The sequence below is a fragment of the Grampus griseus genome (assembly GCF_964374135.1).
Source record: "Grampus griseus genome assembly, chromosome: 5".
Classification (NCBI taxonomy): Eukaryota; Metazoa; Chordata; class Mammalia; order Artiodactyla; family Delphinidae; genus Grampus; species Grampus griseus.
Window position 1 is genome coordinate 39799872 of NC_138998.1, and position 19967 is coordinate 39819838.

Genomic DNA, 19967 nt, shown 5'->3' on the forward strand with positions numbered 1-19967 from the left:
TTACTGCTGCTTCTTTAACACCTAGGGCAAGTGCCTGGCACATAACAGACTCTCAATAAACATTTGCAAAGAAATTAATATGAAAATAAATGAACAAATGAATATGCAGTGCATTTTTAAGCTTCCTTGAAAGTATAATAGCTGTGTCAGAGACTTCAAGGATCTTGATAGACCTTGCCAAATTATGCTTGAGAAAAGCTGTACTTCAACACTTTATGAAGAGGCCCATTTTCCCATTTTCTGATGAGTGGGAAATGGTGTTAGAAAAAATGAACCCATTACTGAAGAAACTAAATATACTTGGGGGTTCTGGAGGCATTTACAATACACCTCTTTTATCCTTTGTTCATTTTTTTTTCAGTTAAAGATTTTCTATGTGGTTCTTTTTTATAATTTCTATAAGACCACTAATTTAAAGTCTTTGTATAGTTAAGTCCAATGATGGGCTCTGGAGGGAGTTTCTATTTCTTTTTTTCCTATGAATGGACCATACTTTGTATACTTGTAATTTTTTGTTAAAACGTGGACGTTTTGAATATTATTATGTGGTAAACTCTGGAAATCAAATTATTTCCCCCTCACCAGGGCTTAATGTTGTTGCTTTTTGAGGGATACAGTCATTTGTTTATTTAGTGACTTTTCCAAATTATTTTTGCAAAGACTGTATTCCTTTCATGGATGGTCACTGAAGTCTTCATTCTGTTATCTCAGTGGTCAGCTAGCAACCTGACAGAGCTAAAAACAAAGAAAAAAATATTCCCCCACTCTGCCAATGGGCTCTGAGCTGGGGCACTCCTTCAACACTTAGCCAGGCCACCTATAATTCAGCCTTAGCCTTCACCTCCTGCCTGTGCAGAGCCCAAAGACCTGCCAGTAATACTCCTCTAAAGTCTTTACTGTGTGTCTGGCCCTGAGCATGTGTGTTGCACACTGAATTCCTCAGTATATGTGACAGCTCTCCAAAGCCGTTATTTTTCCATACATCTTCCTCCTCAGCCTCTTCCTTCCCAGGCTTTTTTGGTCTACCTGCAGCTTGCCCCATTCACCATCCTTGCCCCAAGTGGCTGTGGGTAGTATGCCTTTACATGCTTTCAACAGATGCCAGCTGGGAAGCTACTCCAGCTCTGAGAGATTTCCAAGGAAGGCAAAACAAAGACAAGCCTCTGTGCAGGTGTCTCAGGAGAACCAAAAAGTATAACTACAGTTTTCTGAGAACATGGTCCATATTGTTCCCCTGGCACCAACAAGCTACACCAGAACTCAGGCTGCCATTCCCGTGGCCACTGCCAAGCTGGGAATGAGGGATGGTAGGCAGGTAAGCAAAAAACGCCACGATGCTTTCTTACCAAAATTTAGCACCCTCTTTCTTTCTTCATTAAGCATTTCCCTGGTTGCTACAAAGTGTTTTTTTTTTGCGGTATGCGGGCCTCTCACTGTTGTGGCCTCTCCCGTTGCGGAGCACAGGCTCCGGACATGCAGGCTCAGCAGCCATGGCTCACGGGCCCAGCCGCTCCGCAGCATGTGGGATCTTCCCGGACCAGGGCACGAACCCGTGTCCCCTGCATCGGCAGGCGGTCTCTCAACCACTGTGCCACCAGGGAAGCCCTGCTACAAAGTTTTGAATTAGATTCCAGAGCTCTGAAAAAGTTGATTCTGATATTTTTTTTTTTTTTGGCCAGTTAATGGTTGCTTGAGTGGAGGGACCAATTCTTGGAGCTCCCTACTCTACCATTTTCTGCAACATCACTTCTTTTTATTTTTATTGAAGAATTTTTTAAAGACCTTTACTGCATCTGTACCATTGATACACAGTCATTAAAAAAGGTTCACACTACACAAAATCATATAAAGAAGCAAAAGATCACCCAAATATAGTATTGGGTGTATCTTTAGCCACAATAGTTAGTAGTTAGGGGTAGTTAGAGTTATGGGTATACAATTTTATACAAGTGAGATCACAGAATAAAACCTGGTCTTTTTACTAAATAACTTACCATAGATAGCTTTCCAGGTTATTAAACATAATCCCTCTTCCACACTTCTAATGAGTTGAGGGTATTCCATTTTAGGCATATAGAATATTAACCTAATCAGCCTCCCACTTGTGGACACTTTATTTCTGATTTTTACCATTATAATACTGCGATGAAATTGTTATGCATACATCTTTGTGTACTTGTCCAATGATCTTTACAGTAAATTCCTAGAAATGAGGGGAAAAAAGGTTGAAGAAATAAGAATAGAGCCTTGTTGACCTGTGGGACAACATCAAAGGTCTAAAAAATGTGTAATTGGACTTCCAGCAGGGAAGGGAATGGGGCAGAAAAACTTTGAAAAAATAATGGCCAAAATTTCCCCCAGTTTGGTGAAATCATAACTTTACATATTCAAGAAGTATAAAGAATCCCAAACAAGACAAATACAAAGAAAGTCATATACTATCAAACTATTGAAAACCAAAGACAAAGAGAAAATCTTCAAAGCAGCCAGAGGTAAAGGCCACTTTACACTCAGGAGAGCAATGATACCAACAGTCACTTATTTCTCATCAAAAACAATAAAGACCAAAAGAGAGTACAGCAATATCTTTAAAGTGCTGAAAGAAAGGAAAAACAACTCTGTCAACCCAGAATTGTAAATCCAGCAAAGAGGAAAATAAAAAACATTTTCAAATATACAAAAAGAAAGAAAATTCATCACCAGCAGTTATACACTATGAGATATGCCTAAAAGAAGATTTATAGGTTGAAGGAAAATTGTATCAGATGGAAATTAGTATCTTTAGGAAGAAATGAGAGCACTAGAAATACTAAACATTTCCTTCTTCCTTAATTTCTTTAAAGTGAATATGACTTTTAACAGCAAAAACTGTTATCATATTGTGATAGATGTAATATAATTATAGCATAAAGGAAAGGTGGGTAAATGGAATACCATGGATGCAAGGTTCGTATATTTTACATGAAATGGTATTATATTAACTATAAGTAGTATGTGAGACAAAACACCAAGTAATGCTCATTCTCTGGTCAAGGGGCCAGGTAGAGGGGTTGCAATGCAGGACGGAACCCTTTGGACATAACTACCCTTCTCCAAACACACACCATGAAAGAAACCATGGCACTCTCCCCACCAGGCACTGTGTCCTGTGGAAACAGTGGGATGGAGCCCTGTGGAACATTCCCGCTCTGCACTCAAGTGAGCAGAGGTAGCACCTTTCCGCCTCCCCACGTGGTGCTGTAGAGACAGAGCCCCTCAGGCCATTCCAGCCCTGCAATGCCAAAGCAGTGGCCCTCTCCAGTGAGCACTGTGAAGGCTGCCCAGTGGGGCCCCCATCTACCATGCCTGATTTGTACTAATGACAGCAAAGAGGCAGCACCCAACCCCCTAGCTACAAGAGTTGGGGTAGGATTATGGAGAGGAGGGAACTGGAGAACGGTATTCTTTAAGTCTATGTATAAAGCCCTTGGAACACCATCAAGCAGCCTATTCATGCAGCTGACTTGAATCAACACAGTAAAACCATGACAACTAACTGGACTATGGAATACCACCTAAAATGGCTTTGAAAATGAAATTGATATTTGAACAACAATCCACAAAAGTGAGCCAGGATGTGAGTTCTGAACCAATACAGGTAACTTGCCTACTTAAATAGAAGATGTAAATGGGAACAGGAGTTTCGTATTAGCCTAGTGAGGGTCTTTTTAGAAAATTCCAATTTTATGATGAAAGTTAATGAGAATATTAGATTTACTATATAACAACTGAGTTGGAGTAATGTACCTATACAAAAATATAAAAATTTCTGCTTTTTCAAGTATTCTTCTCATCAGTCCATTTACATACATGCATAGTAAGGAATATATTCAAACCAAAACCTCTGGGGACTTCCGGGAAGATGGCGGAAGAGTAAGACGCGGAGATCACCTTCCTCCCCACAGATACACCAGAAATACATCTACGCGTGGAACAACTCCTACGGAGCACCTACTGAACGCTGGCAGAAGACCTCAGACCTCCCAAAAGGCAAGGAACCCCCCACGTACCTGGTTAGGGCAAAAGAAAAAACTAAACAGAGACAAAAGGATAGGGACGGGTCCTGCACCAGCGGGAGAGAGCTGTGAAGGAGGAAAAGTGTCCACACACTAGGAAGCCCCTTCGCGGGTGGAGACTTCGGGAGGCGGAGTGGGGGAGCTTGGGAGCCGCGGAGGAGAGCACAGCAACAGGGGTGAGGAGGGCAAAGCGGACAGATTCCAGCGCAGAGGATCGGGCCGACCGGCACTCACCAGCCGAAAGGCTTGTCTGCTCACCCGCCGGGGTGGGCGGGACTGGGAGCTGAGGCTCGGGCTTCGGTCGGAGCTCCGGGAGAGGACTGAGGTTGGCGGCGTGAACACAGCCTGCAGGGCGTTAGTGCACCGCGGCTAGCCGGGAGAGAGTCCGGGGAAAAGTCTGGACCTGCCGAAGAGGCAAGAGACTTTTACGTCCCTCTTTGTTTCCTGGGGCACGAGGAGAGGGGATTAAGAGTGCTGCTTGAGAGAGCTCCAGGGACGGCCGCGAGCCGCGGCTAAAAGTGCGGAGCCCAGAGACAGACAAGAGACGCTAAGGCCGCTGCTGCCGCCACCAGGAGGCCTGTGTGCGAACACAGGTCACTAGCCACACGCCCTTCCGGGGAGCCTGTGCAACCCGCCACTGCCAGGGTCCCGGGATCCAGGGACAACTTCCCCGGGAAAACGCACGGCGCGCCTCAGGCTGCAACGTCATGCCGGCCTCTGCCGCCGCAGGCCCGCCCCACACTCCGTGACCCTCCCTACCCCCCGGCCTGAGTGAGCCAGAGCCTCCGAATCAGCGGCTCCTTTAACCCCATCCTGTCTGAGCAAAGAACAGACGCCCTCCGGCGACCTACACGCACAGGCGGGGCCAAATCCAAAGCTGAGCCCCTGGGAACTGTGAGAACAAATAAGAGAAAGGGAAATCTCTCCCAGCAACCTCAGAAGCAGCGGATTAAAGCTCCACAATCAACTTGATATACCCTGCATCTGTGGAATACCTGAATAGACAACGAATCATCCCAAATTAAGGAGCCCTGTGGATGAAAGGCTCTTGGTGCTGCAGCCAGAAGTCAGTGCTGTGCCTCTGAGGTGGGAGAGCCAACTTCAGGACACTGGTCCACAAGAGGCCTCCCAGCTGCACATAATATCAAACAGCAAAAATCTCCGAGAGATCTCCATCTCAAGGCCAGCACCCAGCTTCACTCAAGGACCAGCAAGCTACAGTGCTGGACATCCTATGCCAAACAACTAGCAAGACAGGAACACAACCCCACCCATTAGCAGAGAGGCTGCCCAAAATCATAAAAAGTCTACAGACACCCCAAAACACACCACCAGACGTGGACCTGCCCACCAGAAAGACAAGATCCAGCCTCATCCACCAGAACACAGGCACTAGTACCCTCCACCAGGAAGCCTACACAACCCACTGAACCAACCTTGGCCACTGGGGACTGACACAAAAAACAACAGGAACTACGAACCTTCAGCCTGCAAAAAAGGAGACCCCAAACACAGTAAGATAAGCAAAATGAGAAGACAGAAAAACACACAGCAGATGAAGGAGCAAGATAAAAACCCACCAGACCTAACAAATGAAGAGGAAATAGGCAGTCTACCTGAAAAAGAATTCAGAATAATGATAGTAAGGTTGATCCGAAATCTTGGAGATAGAATGGACAATAGAATGGACAAAATGCAAGAATCAGTTAACAAGGACCTAGAAGAACTAAAGATGAAACAAGCAACGATGAACAACACGATAAATGAAATTAAAAGTACTCTAGATGGGATCAATAGCAGAATAACTGAGGCAGAAGAACGGATAAGTGACCTGGAAGATAAAATAGTGGAAATAACTACTGCAGAGCAGAATAAAGAAAAAAGAACGAAAAGAACTGAGGACAGTCTCAGAGACCTCTGGGACAACATTAAACGCACCAACATTCGAATTATAGGGGTTCCAGAAGAAGAAGAGAAAAAGAAAGGAACTGAGAAAATATTTGAAGAGATTATAGTTGAAAACTTCCCTAATATGGGAAAGGAAATAGTTAATCAAGTCCAGGAAGCACAGAGAGTCCCATACAGGATAAATCCAAGGAGAAATACGCCAAGACACATATTAATCAAACTGTCAAAAGTTAAATATAAAGAAAACATATTAAAAGCAGCAAGGGAAAAACAACAAATAACACACAAGGGAATCCCCATAAGGTTAACAGCTGATCTTTCAGCAGAAACTCTGCAAGCCAGAAGGGAGTGGCAGGACATATTGAAAGTGTTGAAGGAGAAAAACCTGCAACCAAGATTACTCTACCCAGCAAGGATCTCATTCAGATTTGATGGAGAAATTAAAACCTTTACAGACAAGCAAAAGCTGAGAGAGTTCAGCACCACCAAACCAGCTCTACAACAACTGCTAAAGGAACTTCTCTAGGCAAGAAACACAAAAGAAGGAAAAGACCTACAATAACGAACCCAAAACAATTAAGAAAATGGGAATGGGAACACACATATCGATAATTACCTTAAATGTAAATGGACTAAATGCTCCCACCAAAAGACACAGATTGGCTGAATGGATACAAAAACAAGACCCATATATTTGCTGTCTACAAGAGACCCACTTCAGACCTAGAGACACATACAGACTGAAAGTAAGGGGATGGAAAAAGGTATTTCATGCAAATGGAAACCAAAAGAAAGCTGGAGTAGCAATTCTCATATCAGACAAAATAGACTTTAAAACAAAGACTATTAGAAGAGACAAAGAAGGACACTACATAATGATCAAGGGATCAATCCAAGAGGAAGATATAACAATTGTAAATATTTATGCACCCAACATAGGTGCACCTCAATACATAAGGCAAATACTGACAAACATAAAAGGGGAAATCGACAGTAACACATTCATAGTAGGGGACTTTAACACCCCACTTTCACCAATGGACAGATCATCCAAAATGAAAATAAATAAGGAAACACAAGCTTTAAATGATACGTTAAACGAGATGGAGTTAATTGATATTTATAGGACATTCCATCCAAAAACAACAGAATACACATTTTTCTCAAGTGCTCATGGAACATTCTCCAGGATAGATCATATCTTGGGTCACAAATCAAGCCTTGGTAAATTTAAGAAAATTGAAATTGTATCAAGTATCTTTTCCGACCACAACGCTATGAGGTTAGATATCAATTACAGGAAAAGATCTGTAAAAAATACAAACACATGGAGGCTAAACAATACACTACTTAATAACGAAGTGATCACTGAAGAAATCAAAGAGGAAATCAAAAAATACCTAGAAACAAATGACAATGGAGACACGACGACTCAAAATCTATGGGATGCAGCAAAAGCAGTTCTAAGAGGGAAGTTTATAGCAATACAATCTTACTTTAAGAAACAGGAAACATCTCGAATAAACAACCTAACCTTGCACCTAAAGCAATTAGAGAAAGAAGAACAAAAAAACCCCAAAGTTAGCAGGAGGAAAGAAATCATAAAAATCAGATCAGAAATAAATGAAAAAGAAATGAAGGAAACGATAGCAAAGATCAATACAACTAAAAGCTGGTTCTTTGAAAGGATAAACAAAATTGATAAACCATTAGCCAGACTCATCAAGAAAAAAAGGGAGAAGACTCAAATCAATAGAATTAGAAATGAAAAAGGAGAAGTAACAACTGACACTGCAGAAATACAAAAGATCATGAGAGATTACTACAAGCAACTCTATGCCAATAAAATGGACAACCTGGAAGAAACACACAAATTCTTAGAAAGGCACAACCTGCCAAGACTGAATCAGGAAGAAACAGAAAATATGAACAGACCAATCACAAGCACTGAAATTGAAACTGTGATTAAAAATCTTCCAACAAGCAAAAGCCCAGGACCAGATGGCTTCACAGGCGAATTCTATCAAACATTTAGAGAAGAGCTATCACCTATCCTTCTCAGACTCTTCCAAAATATAGCAGAGGGAGGAACACTCCCCAACTCATTCTACGAGGCCACCATCACCCTGATACCAAAACCAGACAAGGATGTCACAAAGAAAGAAAACTACAGGCCAATATCACTGATGAACATAGATGCAAAGATCCTCAACAAAATACTAGCAAACAGAATCCAACAGCACATTTAACGGATCATACACCATGATCAAGTGGGGTTTATTCCAGGAATGCAAGGATTCTTCAACATACGCAAATCAATCAACGTGATGCACCATATTAACAAATTGAAGGAGAAAAACCATATGATCATCTCAATAGATGCAGAGAAAGCTTTTGACAAAATTCAACACCGATTTATGATAAAAACCCTGCAGAAAGTAGGCATAGAGGGAACTTTCCTCAACATAATAAAGGCCATATATGACAAACCCACAGCCAACATCGTGCTCAATAGTGAAAACCTGAAAGCATTTCCACTAAGATCAGGAACAAGACAAGGTTGCCCACTCTCACCACTCTTATTCAACATAGTTTTGGAAGTTTTAGTCACAGCAATCAGAGAAGAAAAGGAAATAAAAGGAATCCAAATTGGAAAAGAAGAAGTAAAGCTGTCACTGTTTGCAGATGACATGATACTATACATAGAGAATCCTAAAGATGCTACCAGAAAACTACTAGAGCTAATCAATGAATTTGGTAAAGTAGCAGGATACAAAATTAATGCACAGAAATCTCTGGCATTCCTATACACTAAGGATGAAAAATCTGAAAGTGAAATCAAGAAAACACTCCCATTTACCATTGCAACAAAAAGAATAAAATACCTAGGAATAAACCTACCTAAGGAGACAAAAGACCTGTATGCAGAAAATTATAAGACACTGATGAAAGAAATTAAAGATGATACAAATAGATGGAGAGATATACCATGTTCTTGGATTGGAAGAATCAACATTGTGAAAATGACTCTACTACCCAAAGCAATCTACAGATTCAATGCAATCCCTATGAAACTACCACTGGCATTTTTCACAGAACTAGAACAAAAAATTTCACAATTTGTATGGAAACACAAAAAAACCCAAATAGCCAAAGCAATCTTGAGAACGAAAAATGGAACTGGAGGAATCAGGCTTCCTGACTTCAGACTATACTACTAAGCTACAGTAATCAAGACAGTATGGTACTGGCACAAAAACAGAAATATAGATCAATGGAACAGGATAGAAAGCCCAGAGATAAACCCACGCACATATGGTCACCTTATCTTTGACAAAGGAGGCAGAAATGTACAGTGGAGAAAGGACAGCCTCTTCAATAAGTGGTGCTGGGAAAACTGGACAGCTACATGTAAAAGTATGAGATTAGATCACTCCCTAACACCATACACAAAAATAAGCTCAAAATGGATTAAAGACCTAAATGTAAGGCCAGAAACTATCCAACTCTTAGAGGGAAACATAGGCAGAACACTCTATGACATAAATCACAGCAAGGTCCTTTTTGACCCACCTCCTAGGGAAATGGAAATAAAAACAAAAGTAAACAAATGGGACCTAATGAAACTTAAAAGCTTTTGCGCAGCAAAGGAAACCATAAAGAAGACCAAAAGACAACCCTCAGAATGGGAGAAAATATTTGCAAATGAAGCAACTGATAAAGGATTAATCTCCAAAATTTATAAGCAGCTCATGCAGCTTAATAACAAAAAAACAAACAACCCAATCCAAAAATGGGCAGAAGACCTAAATAGACATTTCTCCAAAGAAGATATACAGAGTGCCAACAAACACATGAAAGAATGCTCAACATCACTAATCATTAGAGAAATGCAAATCAAAACTACAATGAGATATCATCTCACACCAGTCAGAATGGCCATCATCAAAAAATCTACAAACAATAAATGCTGGAGAGGGTGTGGAGAAAAGGGAACCCTCTTGCACTGTTGGTTGGAATGTAAATTGATACAGCCACTGTGGAGAACAGTATGGAGGTTCCTTAAAAAGCTACAAATAGAACTACCATATGACCCAGCAATTCCACTACTGGGCATATACCCTGAGAAGACCAAAATTCAAAAAGAGTCATGTACCAAAATGTTCGTTGCAGCTCTATTTACAATAGCCCAGAGATGGAAACAACCTAAGTGTCCATCATCGGATGAATGGATAAAGAAGATGTGGCACATATATACAATGGAATATTACTCAGCCATAAAAAGAGATGAAATTGAGCTATTTGTAATGAGGTGGATAGACCTAGAGTCTGTCATACAGAGTGAAGTAAGTCAGAAAGAGAGAGGCAAATACCGTATGCTAACACATATATATGGAATTTAAGAAAAAAAAATGTCATGAAAAACCTAGGGGTGAAACAGGAATAAAGACACAGACTTACTAGAGAATGGACTTGAGGCTATGGGGAGGGGGAAGGGTAAACGGTGACAAAGCGATAAAGAGGCATGGACATATATACACTACCAAACGTAAGGTAGACAGCTAGTGGGAAGCAGCCGCATAGCACAGGGAGATCAGCTCGGTGCTTTGTGACCGCCTGGAGGGGTGGGATAGGGAGGGTGGGAGGGAGGGAGACGCAAGCGGGAAGAGATATGGGAATATATGTATATATATAACTGATTCATTTTGTTGTGAAGCTGAAACTAACATACCATTGTAAAGCAATTATACTCCAATAAAGATGTTAAAAAAAATAAAAAAATAAAAAAAAATAAATATTAAAAAAAAAAAAAAAAACCAAAACCTCTTAGTTACAGCCTCCAAGCATTTGAGGTTTTTTCTCCCACTAGAAATATTTCTTGAAAAACATTAAAAGAAAATATTTACAAAAACCACATTTTTCTAGGCTTATTATTTCACAGATAACCTGAAAGTTTACACCAACATCATTCTTTAAGCCTTATATTAAAAAATTACTGTCCAATTTCTGTCAAGGAAGCCTAGATAAGAATTTTTAAAATGTTGATTAAGAACACTGCACTCAACTAAAAATCTGTGAAGAGCTCTCAAAACAGAGCTCTCAAGATAGAAATCTGATAAATTTGTAGCAAATCCTTCCTCAGGACAAGATTTTTATAATATCTAATATTGAAATTATTCCACAGAATCTGGCCCTGGATAAATGATTACTACTATTAATTATACAACTTTAAGTTGCAGATTTTGAGGGAAAAAAAAGAAGCAAGGAGTTACATTTAAGTGTGACATTTCTAGGTTGAAGAAAACACGTACTTACTTCTTAAAAGAAGACTTAATAAGTTTTTTTCAACAGATAAACAACTGTGTGAGAAAAGTATGCAGCACCAGCTGACTTAAATTTTTGGCTCTAACTTGACACCACTTACTCAGTAAGTAGAAAAGGTGAAGAATCTCAATAAGCATTGCCCTTCTTACCTTTCACCATACGAACTTGCCTTGACCCTCCAAATAGATTAGTTCTCATTACGAGGAACAGCCTGTACCTCCTTGTAAAATTTATTACAACTGTAATTAAATAACTGAGTGGGTAATTAATTATTTAATACCTGTCTTAGCAACAAGAAAGTAAACTCCACAAGGGGAATGTCTGCTTGGCATTTTTTAAAAAGATGTGCAGGAAGTAATTATGCAGTAGGTAATTTGGTTTTGACTCAAAATGCTTATAGCATTTATATCTTAGTGAACAGAATTACTTCCCAATAAAGATGTATATATTCTATATCACCTTTAAAACAATTTTCCATGTTTTAATTATATATACATATAAATTAAATAGCTTCAAAACTCAACATTTGTTTAAAAAGGAAAGAAAACTGAATTACATGATTAGAGAATCCAATGAATTTTGCAAGCAAAATAAAATTAAAGGATAAATCTAGTTTTTTCCCTCTTCAAAAATTATACAAAGCATGTTTTTTATTTGAAAACTTTAGAAAACGCAGTTATGAAAAAAAATCACCTATCACTTCAAACTCCAGGGATAACCATTGTTAAAATGTGTTATATTGTCAGACTGTTTTTCTATTCATATATAGACACATATCTTTACACAAATAGGACCATCCTATAGATAAAATTTGTAACTTTTTTCTGACTATATATCTTAAAAATCTTTTCATGGCATTATGAAAGCAGATTATCACTTTTAATAACTATATAACAGGGCTTCCCTGGTGGTGCAGTGGTTGAGAGTCTGCCTGCCGATGAAGGGGGGCACAGGTTCGTGCCCCGGTCCGGGAAGATCCCACATGCCACGGAGCGGCTGGGCCCGTGAGCCATGGCCGCTGAGCCTGCGCGTCTGGAGCCTGTGCTCCGCAACAGGAGAGGCCACAACAGTGAGAGGCCCACGTACCTCAAAAAAAAAAAAAAATATATATATATATATATATATATCTCAAAGCTGATTCATGTAGAGCTTTTCTGGGTGGAGGAGTACCAGGGGCTCAACCTCCTCACCTCTTTTCTACCCCACAGTAACCCCTAAGGGGGCTCCACATAAAATAACTACATTTTAAAATAGTAAAATCTAGACTCTTTTAGATGGCAAACACAGATCTGATCTGAGAACCTTTTCTGTATTATCTCCTGGTACCATCCCATGCAAAATCTTATTGACATTGCACAAAAAGCACCATACTTTGATGCACAAGAGGTTCCTTCTGCCTACAACTTTCTTCTCCCACCATGTCTCCTTGAAGAACTACTAATTCTTCAAGCCTCAGCTCTCAGTCAGTGTCCCACAGGCAGAGTTAGGCTCTGCCACTCCTCTATTGTGCTTGCACACAGCAACCTCATGTATAGCATTTACACAGTCTTATAGTCTGATTCTCCACTAGACTGTCAACAACTTGAGTGAAAATCTTTACATCTTCCCATCCCCAGTTTCCAAAATACTCTCTGATGACTAGTATATATATGATATCTATTGAATAAAAGAAAATATATTTAAAATGTCAATCTCAAGTCTTAAAAAATTATTACAATATATTCAGTCTATTCAGTTGAACAAGGTAGGAACAAAATTCTTTTAGAAAATTTACTTTTCCCGAATAGTTAACATTCTAAAAATAGGTTTGGTGTTTAATTAAGTAAATCTTTAATTCAGTTGTTCGATCAATTCAATGCCCCAAGATTTTTAAATCTTTAAATATTTTCATCAAAATGGCAAGCTTAAATTATTATGCTTAAATGGACTTATTAGTGAGTTACTGAGTATCTACTGCATTGTACAGATAATAGAGAATCATTAAGCTATAGGACCTTATAAACTATCTACGGAGTCAAAAACAATATACATAAAACTAAAATGGATGACATAAGAGTATAATACACTGTGAAAATGAGAATATATGTTCTATAGGCTGAGAATCATTGATAGAAAATCAGATGAAAATGAGATGGTCTAACTTAACATCCTTATGTTAAAACTAAGAAAAGAGATCTAGGTGAGAGGAAGTTAGAAAAATAGATAAATAAACTTTATCTATGGAAGGTATCATGGAAAGAAGTCAAATATGAAGTGAGCCTTAAAAAATAGGAAGAACTCATTAAGTGTAAGAGATGAGAGCATTCCATGAAAAGAGAAGATGAGGATGTTAGTGAGGGGCAGAGAAGATTCATGAGTCTGATTTGAACACATACAAATTAGAGAGTAATGGGGGGAAAAGACAAGAGGTTTTATGGCACCAGGTTTCAGACAGCTTCAAAGTCAGGCAGAGGACTTTATATTTCATATGATAAAAAACAAGCAACCAGAAAACTTAATAGGTCATTTAAAAAGCTCTAAGAATTCTAAATTAACTGTCCTGTTTTGCATTTAAGGAAAATAAGCCACAGAAAAATTATGTGATTTCCTCATAGTTAGGAACAGTACGGAATAGCCCCACTCATATAATGCTGCCACCTCTGGAGCACTTTGATGAAACAATTCATTCTTCAAGTACAGTGGGTAAATACTGCTGAGCTTGGCTGTTTGCCTAAGTTATAAACAGAATTTGTATAGAGGGCATATTCTCTTGTGAGAGAAAAATCTCACACACATTCAAATATGAATTCTTTGGTTTTAAAATGACCATTTAAAAAATTTAGTATCAATTCCTTACCAAAAATATGCAACCAAAACTTTTGTATGAAACATATTGACAGTTAAAAAAAAAAAAGGGGGGCTTCCCTGGTGGTGCAGTGGTTGAGAGTCCGCCTGCCGATGCAGGGGACACGGGTTCATGCCCCGGTCCAGGAGGATCCCACATGCCGCAGAGCAGCTGGGCCCATGAGCCATGGCTGCTGAGTCTGTGCGTCAGGAACCTCTGCTCTGCAGCGGGAGAGGCCACAATGGTGAGAGGCCCGCGTACCGCAAAAAAAAAAAAAAAAAGGTTCAAAACTGAACCCTCTATATTGATTGGGCATAAATTTTAACACTTTACCATCTTTCACAACCATGCTTAAAATAAGTATTTCCAGAAAGATAGTAGAGAACATACCCAATCTTCAGATTGAACTTAAAGAGCTTGTATGGTCCCATAAATCTGGAATTGATTGAACCAGTATATTAAGAAGACAAACCAGAAAGATGCAGTCAAATGCATCACTGAAAATGTTTTTTAAAGATTGAGAACCAGGTGTGTTGTGCATTATGACAGCACATCTGTGATTGCTTACCACTATAACTTACCCCAGTTTTATCACACAAGCGTAAAGTATGAAATGATCCAACAGCAAATAATTCTCCATCTGGAGCCCAGGCAACTGAGGTAATAGGATGCTCATGAGGTTGTGAACTGTACAGAGGGCGGCCGTAGCTATCCCATACCTACAAAAAGCAAATTTTAAAAATTCTTTTATAAGTCACCACGTTATTACAAACAAGTTTGTAGCTTCTAGTAAAGTATCAGGTAAAGATTTAGAAGTCATCACTTTATAATACTAGCAATTACATGTCTTTACTATCCAACAAGGCAAGGTGGGGGTAGGGAAGCTGTATTCCTAGAAACCTAAATATCTCCCCCAAAAATGTTATGGTATCATCATGATAATTTCAGATTTTACTAACTCTTTAATTAATCATAAAAACTACCCATTTTAGGGCTTCCCTGGTGGCGCAGTGGTTGAGAGTCCGCCTGCCGATGCAGGGGACACGGGTTCGTGCCCCGGTCCGGGAGGATCCCACATGCCACGGAGCAGCTGGGCCTGTGAGCCATGGCCGCTGAGCCTCCGGGTCCGGAGCCTGTGCTCCGCAACGGGAGAGGCCACAACAGTGAGAGGCCCGCGTACCGCAAAAAAAAAAAAAAAAAAACTTAAATTGATTTAAAGAGTCACTAAAACTAGGAGTTGTTTTCATGTTGCTACTCATTAAATCAAATTCTATAGGTCAGGGACTTCCCTAGTGGTGCAGTGGATAAGACTGCACGCACTCAATGCAGGGGGCCCGGGTTTGATCCCTGGTCAGGGAACTAGATCCCACGTGCCGCAACTAAGGAGCCTGCCTGCCACAACTAAGACCCCGCGTGACCAAGTAAATTTTTTTTTTTTAATGGTTAAAATGGTAAATTAAAAAAAAATTCTATAGGTCAATGAAATAGGCCAAATTAGAAAGGCAACATTTCAAAATGCTACTGAAAATTATAAAATAACAATTTGCTAAATTATTAAGAGTTAAAAGATATGGCTAAAGAGAAGAACTAAGAGAATACTCTTATATGCTAAATACTTTTCACCGAAATTCGATTCTTTCAACCAGGTGATAAATTCAAACATTATTCAAACATTACATACCTTATATTTACAGTCTTCGCCAGCAGATAAAATTAAATCATTGACTGAGTTCCAGTCTACTTTTAAAATAATGCCATCATGAGCTTTCCACTATGAGAAAAAAATAAGATATTTATTATAACTTCAAGAGCACTGAAAAGTTTTTTAAATAAGAAAAGGCATTTTGCCTCTTTCTAATGATTCTTTTGTCCTCTTCTTGGAGAAGACTCCTATCTTCCTTTCATAACCATTATGCTGGTTTCATTTCCAATTTAAACTAATGAAAAGCACCTTGCACTATGACATCCACTATATAACTCACATCCTTATTAATTTCCTCAATTGCCTGGACTCCAGATGCAAAATCATTTGCTGTTGAACTATTCCAAGCTTGACATCTGTGTGATAATAATGGAATGAATATGTTATGCACTCCAAAACTTACTTGAATCCAAATTTTGCTCCCTTTGCACAGTTGATCCCATTACTGATACTGCCTTCATTCTTGTTTACTAATTCTTTTATTTTTTAAAAAACTTCTACTACATGCACATCCTCTTTAGTACTCTCTTCATTCTCTTCTGTACATTCCCCTAAGCTTCATTCTCTTTACCTTCACGTCCCTGGAGTAGTCACTAACTACTCTGAGAAAATTCTGCTGCATTTACCATATAACAAAAGGTTTCCCACAGATATATACTCTACACATATATAGAATGCATACATATTTGTGTATATATCTAAGTCACCCAAAAATTGGCGATCTAGAAATTAAGCGTGGATGTCTTCTTGATCTTAAATATAATTTATGTGCTCATTTAGCTATTAACCATGCACATAATTAAAAGCCATTAATCTTTCACTAGGTTTAAGCAGAATAATATAACTGAAAAAGAATTAATTTTTCTTGAAGACTATAAGGTACATTTTAATGTCTGAACCAACTAACTTTGTTTCAAAGAGTGACTGATTTTAAGGGTGTTCTCTCTACAGAGCCTTCCTGGGAAAATCTATTATTCTTAATGTATACAGAAAAAAACATCAAATTAGGGTCAAATAAGCCCTAGGAATAAGCAATAATTCATAGCTTGTTTTAGTCAAGATACATAAAAATACACTCTGTCAAAAACAAATGTTTTGGACTTCCTTGGTGGCGCAGTGGTTGAGAGTCCACCTGCCGATGCAGGGGACACGGGTTCGTGCCCCAGTCCGGAAAGATCCCACATGCCGCGGAGTGGCTGGGCCTGTGAGCCATGGCCACTAAGCCTGCGTGTCCGGAGCCTGTGCTCCGCAACGGGAGAGGCCACAACAGTGAGAGGCCTGCGTACCGCAAAAAAAAAAACCAAACAAAAAAAAACACAAATGTTTTGATAAAGCAATAATTTTCACAATTTACTGCTAAATTAATCCAATGTCCTAAAATAAACTGCAAAGACAAAAATAACAAAATATAGATATATAGAGATATACACGTGCAGAGATTCTAAAGAGTTTCATTTTAAAACTACAAAAATAAAATTTTCCATATTCAAAAGTTAGGAACAAAATATGGTTTAAATTTTCCTTACACTATAATTTAGAATATCAATTATATATTACATATATTCACATATTACATATAATGCATAGACATTTTTCAATTATTTCTTAATGTATTAGGCATTTTGTAAAATTCCTTTGAATCGTGAGCTCCTCACAGAAGGCAGGAACTATGTTCTGTTTCACTTTTAATACCTTACACCCCAGCATAGCGCCTAGGATATAGTAAGTATGCACTACATTCCCACTGAATGACTAAATAAACAGAAGTCTCCTCACTCTGAAACCAAGTTCTGGGTCTCTAGAAGAGTCCCTAAAGCTCTTAAGGGAAATGAAATATATACTTTTGAACTGTATTCTACAAGCAAGAATTAAATAAGCATTCTTTTTTGTGAATAATCCAAATGTGAGTATGTGTTTATGCCCAAGGAGAATTGCTGCAGCTTTAGTTTTCCAAAAGGAATAGAAGATTTGCACGAAGTTACTAATTATACTTTAACCCCTCTCCACTCTAGCTGAATTTTGGCAATGGATACTTTTCTTTCCCTTCACCACCTCCTGGGCCAAAGGTTTTACCGAGCCACAAAACGATAATTTATCAATGGTGATTTAAGCATCTTCCTGAGTTTCACTTACATATGCCTAATTACAGGTATCTTAACAAATCACATAACTATAAACTAAAAGATTCATCTGGCCTGCTTTTGCTGTATGATTTCAAAGCACATTTTCAGAATATAAGCGGTATTAGAAGGACTTTGACTAAAGGCAGTCAGAGCCAGTCCTCTTTCCTAGCTTATTCCTTTTCCCCAAATTCTTCTCTTTCTGTTGTTCCACAGTTCTTAGCAGAGTGTTCTGCATGTAGAAAAATGTAAATGCATGATGACTGTGTGGAATATGTATAGCATACTCTACATAGAAGTGATTAATATGGAATCTCAAAGCCATTTCTATATCCTTACTCTCCAAATTCTACATCTACTCACTGTTAAACCTAATGTTTCTTCTTAAAACACTTTTTATACCTGCTGTAGCCAGTCAATCCCCAGCACCAAATCCCTTACCCAGGACGTGGTCATTCTATACCTTTTAACTGGCCTCCATGGCTCTAATTTATTAAGGGCTGACTAAAAGGTAGAGATGATAGAACAACACCGCAATATCAACAACAACTACTCTTCATTGTGTGCACTCAATATTTTGATTATATGCACTGTCCCATGCACTTTGCAATTTAACTCATTTAATCCTCACAACATTCCTATCAAGTAGGTATTAGCATCACATCTAAGAGGTGAGAACGCTGAGGCGCTAAGACATTTTATAACTTGCCTAAAGTCACATATAAGTAAGTGAACATTTGAACCCAGGTGACTAACTCCAAAGCCTGTAGTCTTATTACCCACACTACACTGTGTCATTATCAAAATATGAAGAAAATGATTCTGCCTGTTTGCACTGAAATCAAACATCAAAATCCTGGATATAGGCTTAAAGGTTTTTCATTTATTTGTCCTCCCCTGACCTGTCTTAACTGCCACTATTGTTTTGCTTCCCTATAATTGGTAAAATTATATATACCCAATTGTTCTAAACATTACATTGACGCCTCCTCCACTCTAAAAATACTAAAAGAATTCTAGGGTCTTAGAGAAAGCTCAAGGGTACTGAACAAACAATGAGGAGGAAGACGCTAGAGGTGATGATAAAAAATACAGTCTAAACAACCTCTTAAAGTTTTATGATTTAGTCCTGTTTTGTCTCAAATCTATACATGTTAGGTTGACTCTGTTAAATTTAAAGATGGCTATTATGCCAAATCATGTGATAATTTAGTAACTCAGAACACATTTATGACTTACTGGTATAATGTGAGTTGGAAAAAGGGGAAAGTGAACCTCGTTGGAAACATAACCAGATATCCCCTGTTCTGTAACAAAGGCCGATAAAACCACACACTTAAGAGCTTCAACTATAACAAGACCACCCAGAAAAAAGGGACTCCTAAGAAAGTGACCTCTCACTTAGCAGTCTGGCAGACCCCAGTAACAATTTACAAATGCCTGAGAAGTACCTGTAAAACTTTAGCATTTGGTTGAAGAGGTTTAATGATCAGCTGTTTGCCTGCTGTGTAAAGAACCTTTTCCGAATCAGGGCCCCATGCTACTGAATACACTGGTGTTCCTGTAAAAAGGAAAAGAAAAAAAACCTGATAAACTTAAATTATTATGCTTTATAAAAGGGAGATTGTTAGGAAAATCAAAAAAGCAATTTGGGGTGTCATTTCATTTCCTCATTCAATGGCCCATCCAAACTGCAGTATAAGCCTGATACTGAAACATAGACCAGGTTAAGATTGACTGCTGAAAATGTACTGTGAGCAACTGATAAACTATATTTTTTACTAATTTTGACCTTGCTGAGAAAATACGGAGCTTTTAGGACTTTGAGAGCGTGCTATGGAAAAACGTAAAATAAATATACTTCATTATGTTAAGATACAAAAAGGTATCAGAAAAGTCATGATTTATCATTTCCCATCATCAACAACTCTTGTGTAGTGGTTTGATATGATTTCAAATCCACTCGTTCACGAAAAAATGAAGTTGTTTTGATCTAAGAATGAAGTTGTTTTTATAAGGAAAGCTGTTTTGCT

General features: G+C 38.7%; 1 protein-coding gene across 4 annotated transcripts in view; it reads right to left on the reverse strand.

Annotated features, from left to right (window-relative positions):
* Positions 1–19967, reverse strand: part of IFT80 (intraflagellar transport 80) — a 113075-nt gene that overhangs the window by 56978 nt on the left and 36130 nt on the right. For 3 of the 4 annotated variants that reach the window (XM_082655021.1, XM_082655020.1, XM_082655022.1), the window contains 3 exons: positions 19386–19495; positions 15794–15883; positions 14694–14831 (listed from right to left, as the gene is read on the reverse strand). In XM_082655021.1, the coding sequence (XP_082511147.1) occupies positions 14694–14831; positions 15794–15883; positions 19386–19495 (338 nt within the window). Of the gene's footprint in view, positions 1–1994; positions 2097–14693; positions 14832–15793; positions 15884–19385; positions 19496–19967 lie in introns of those variants that run through there. The other variant, XM_082655023.1, reaches the window with a different exon arrangement.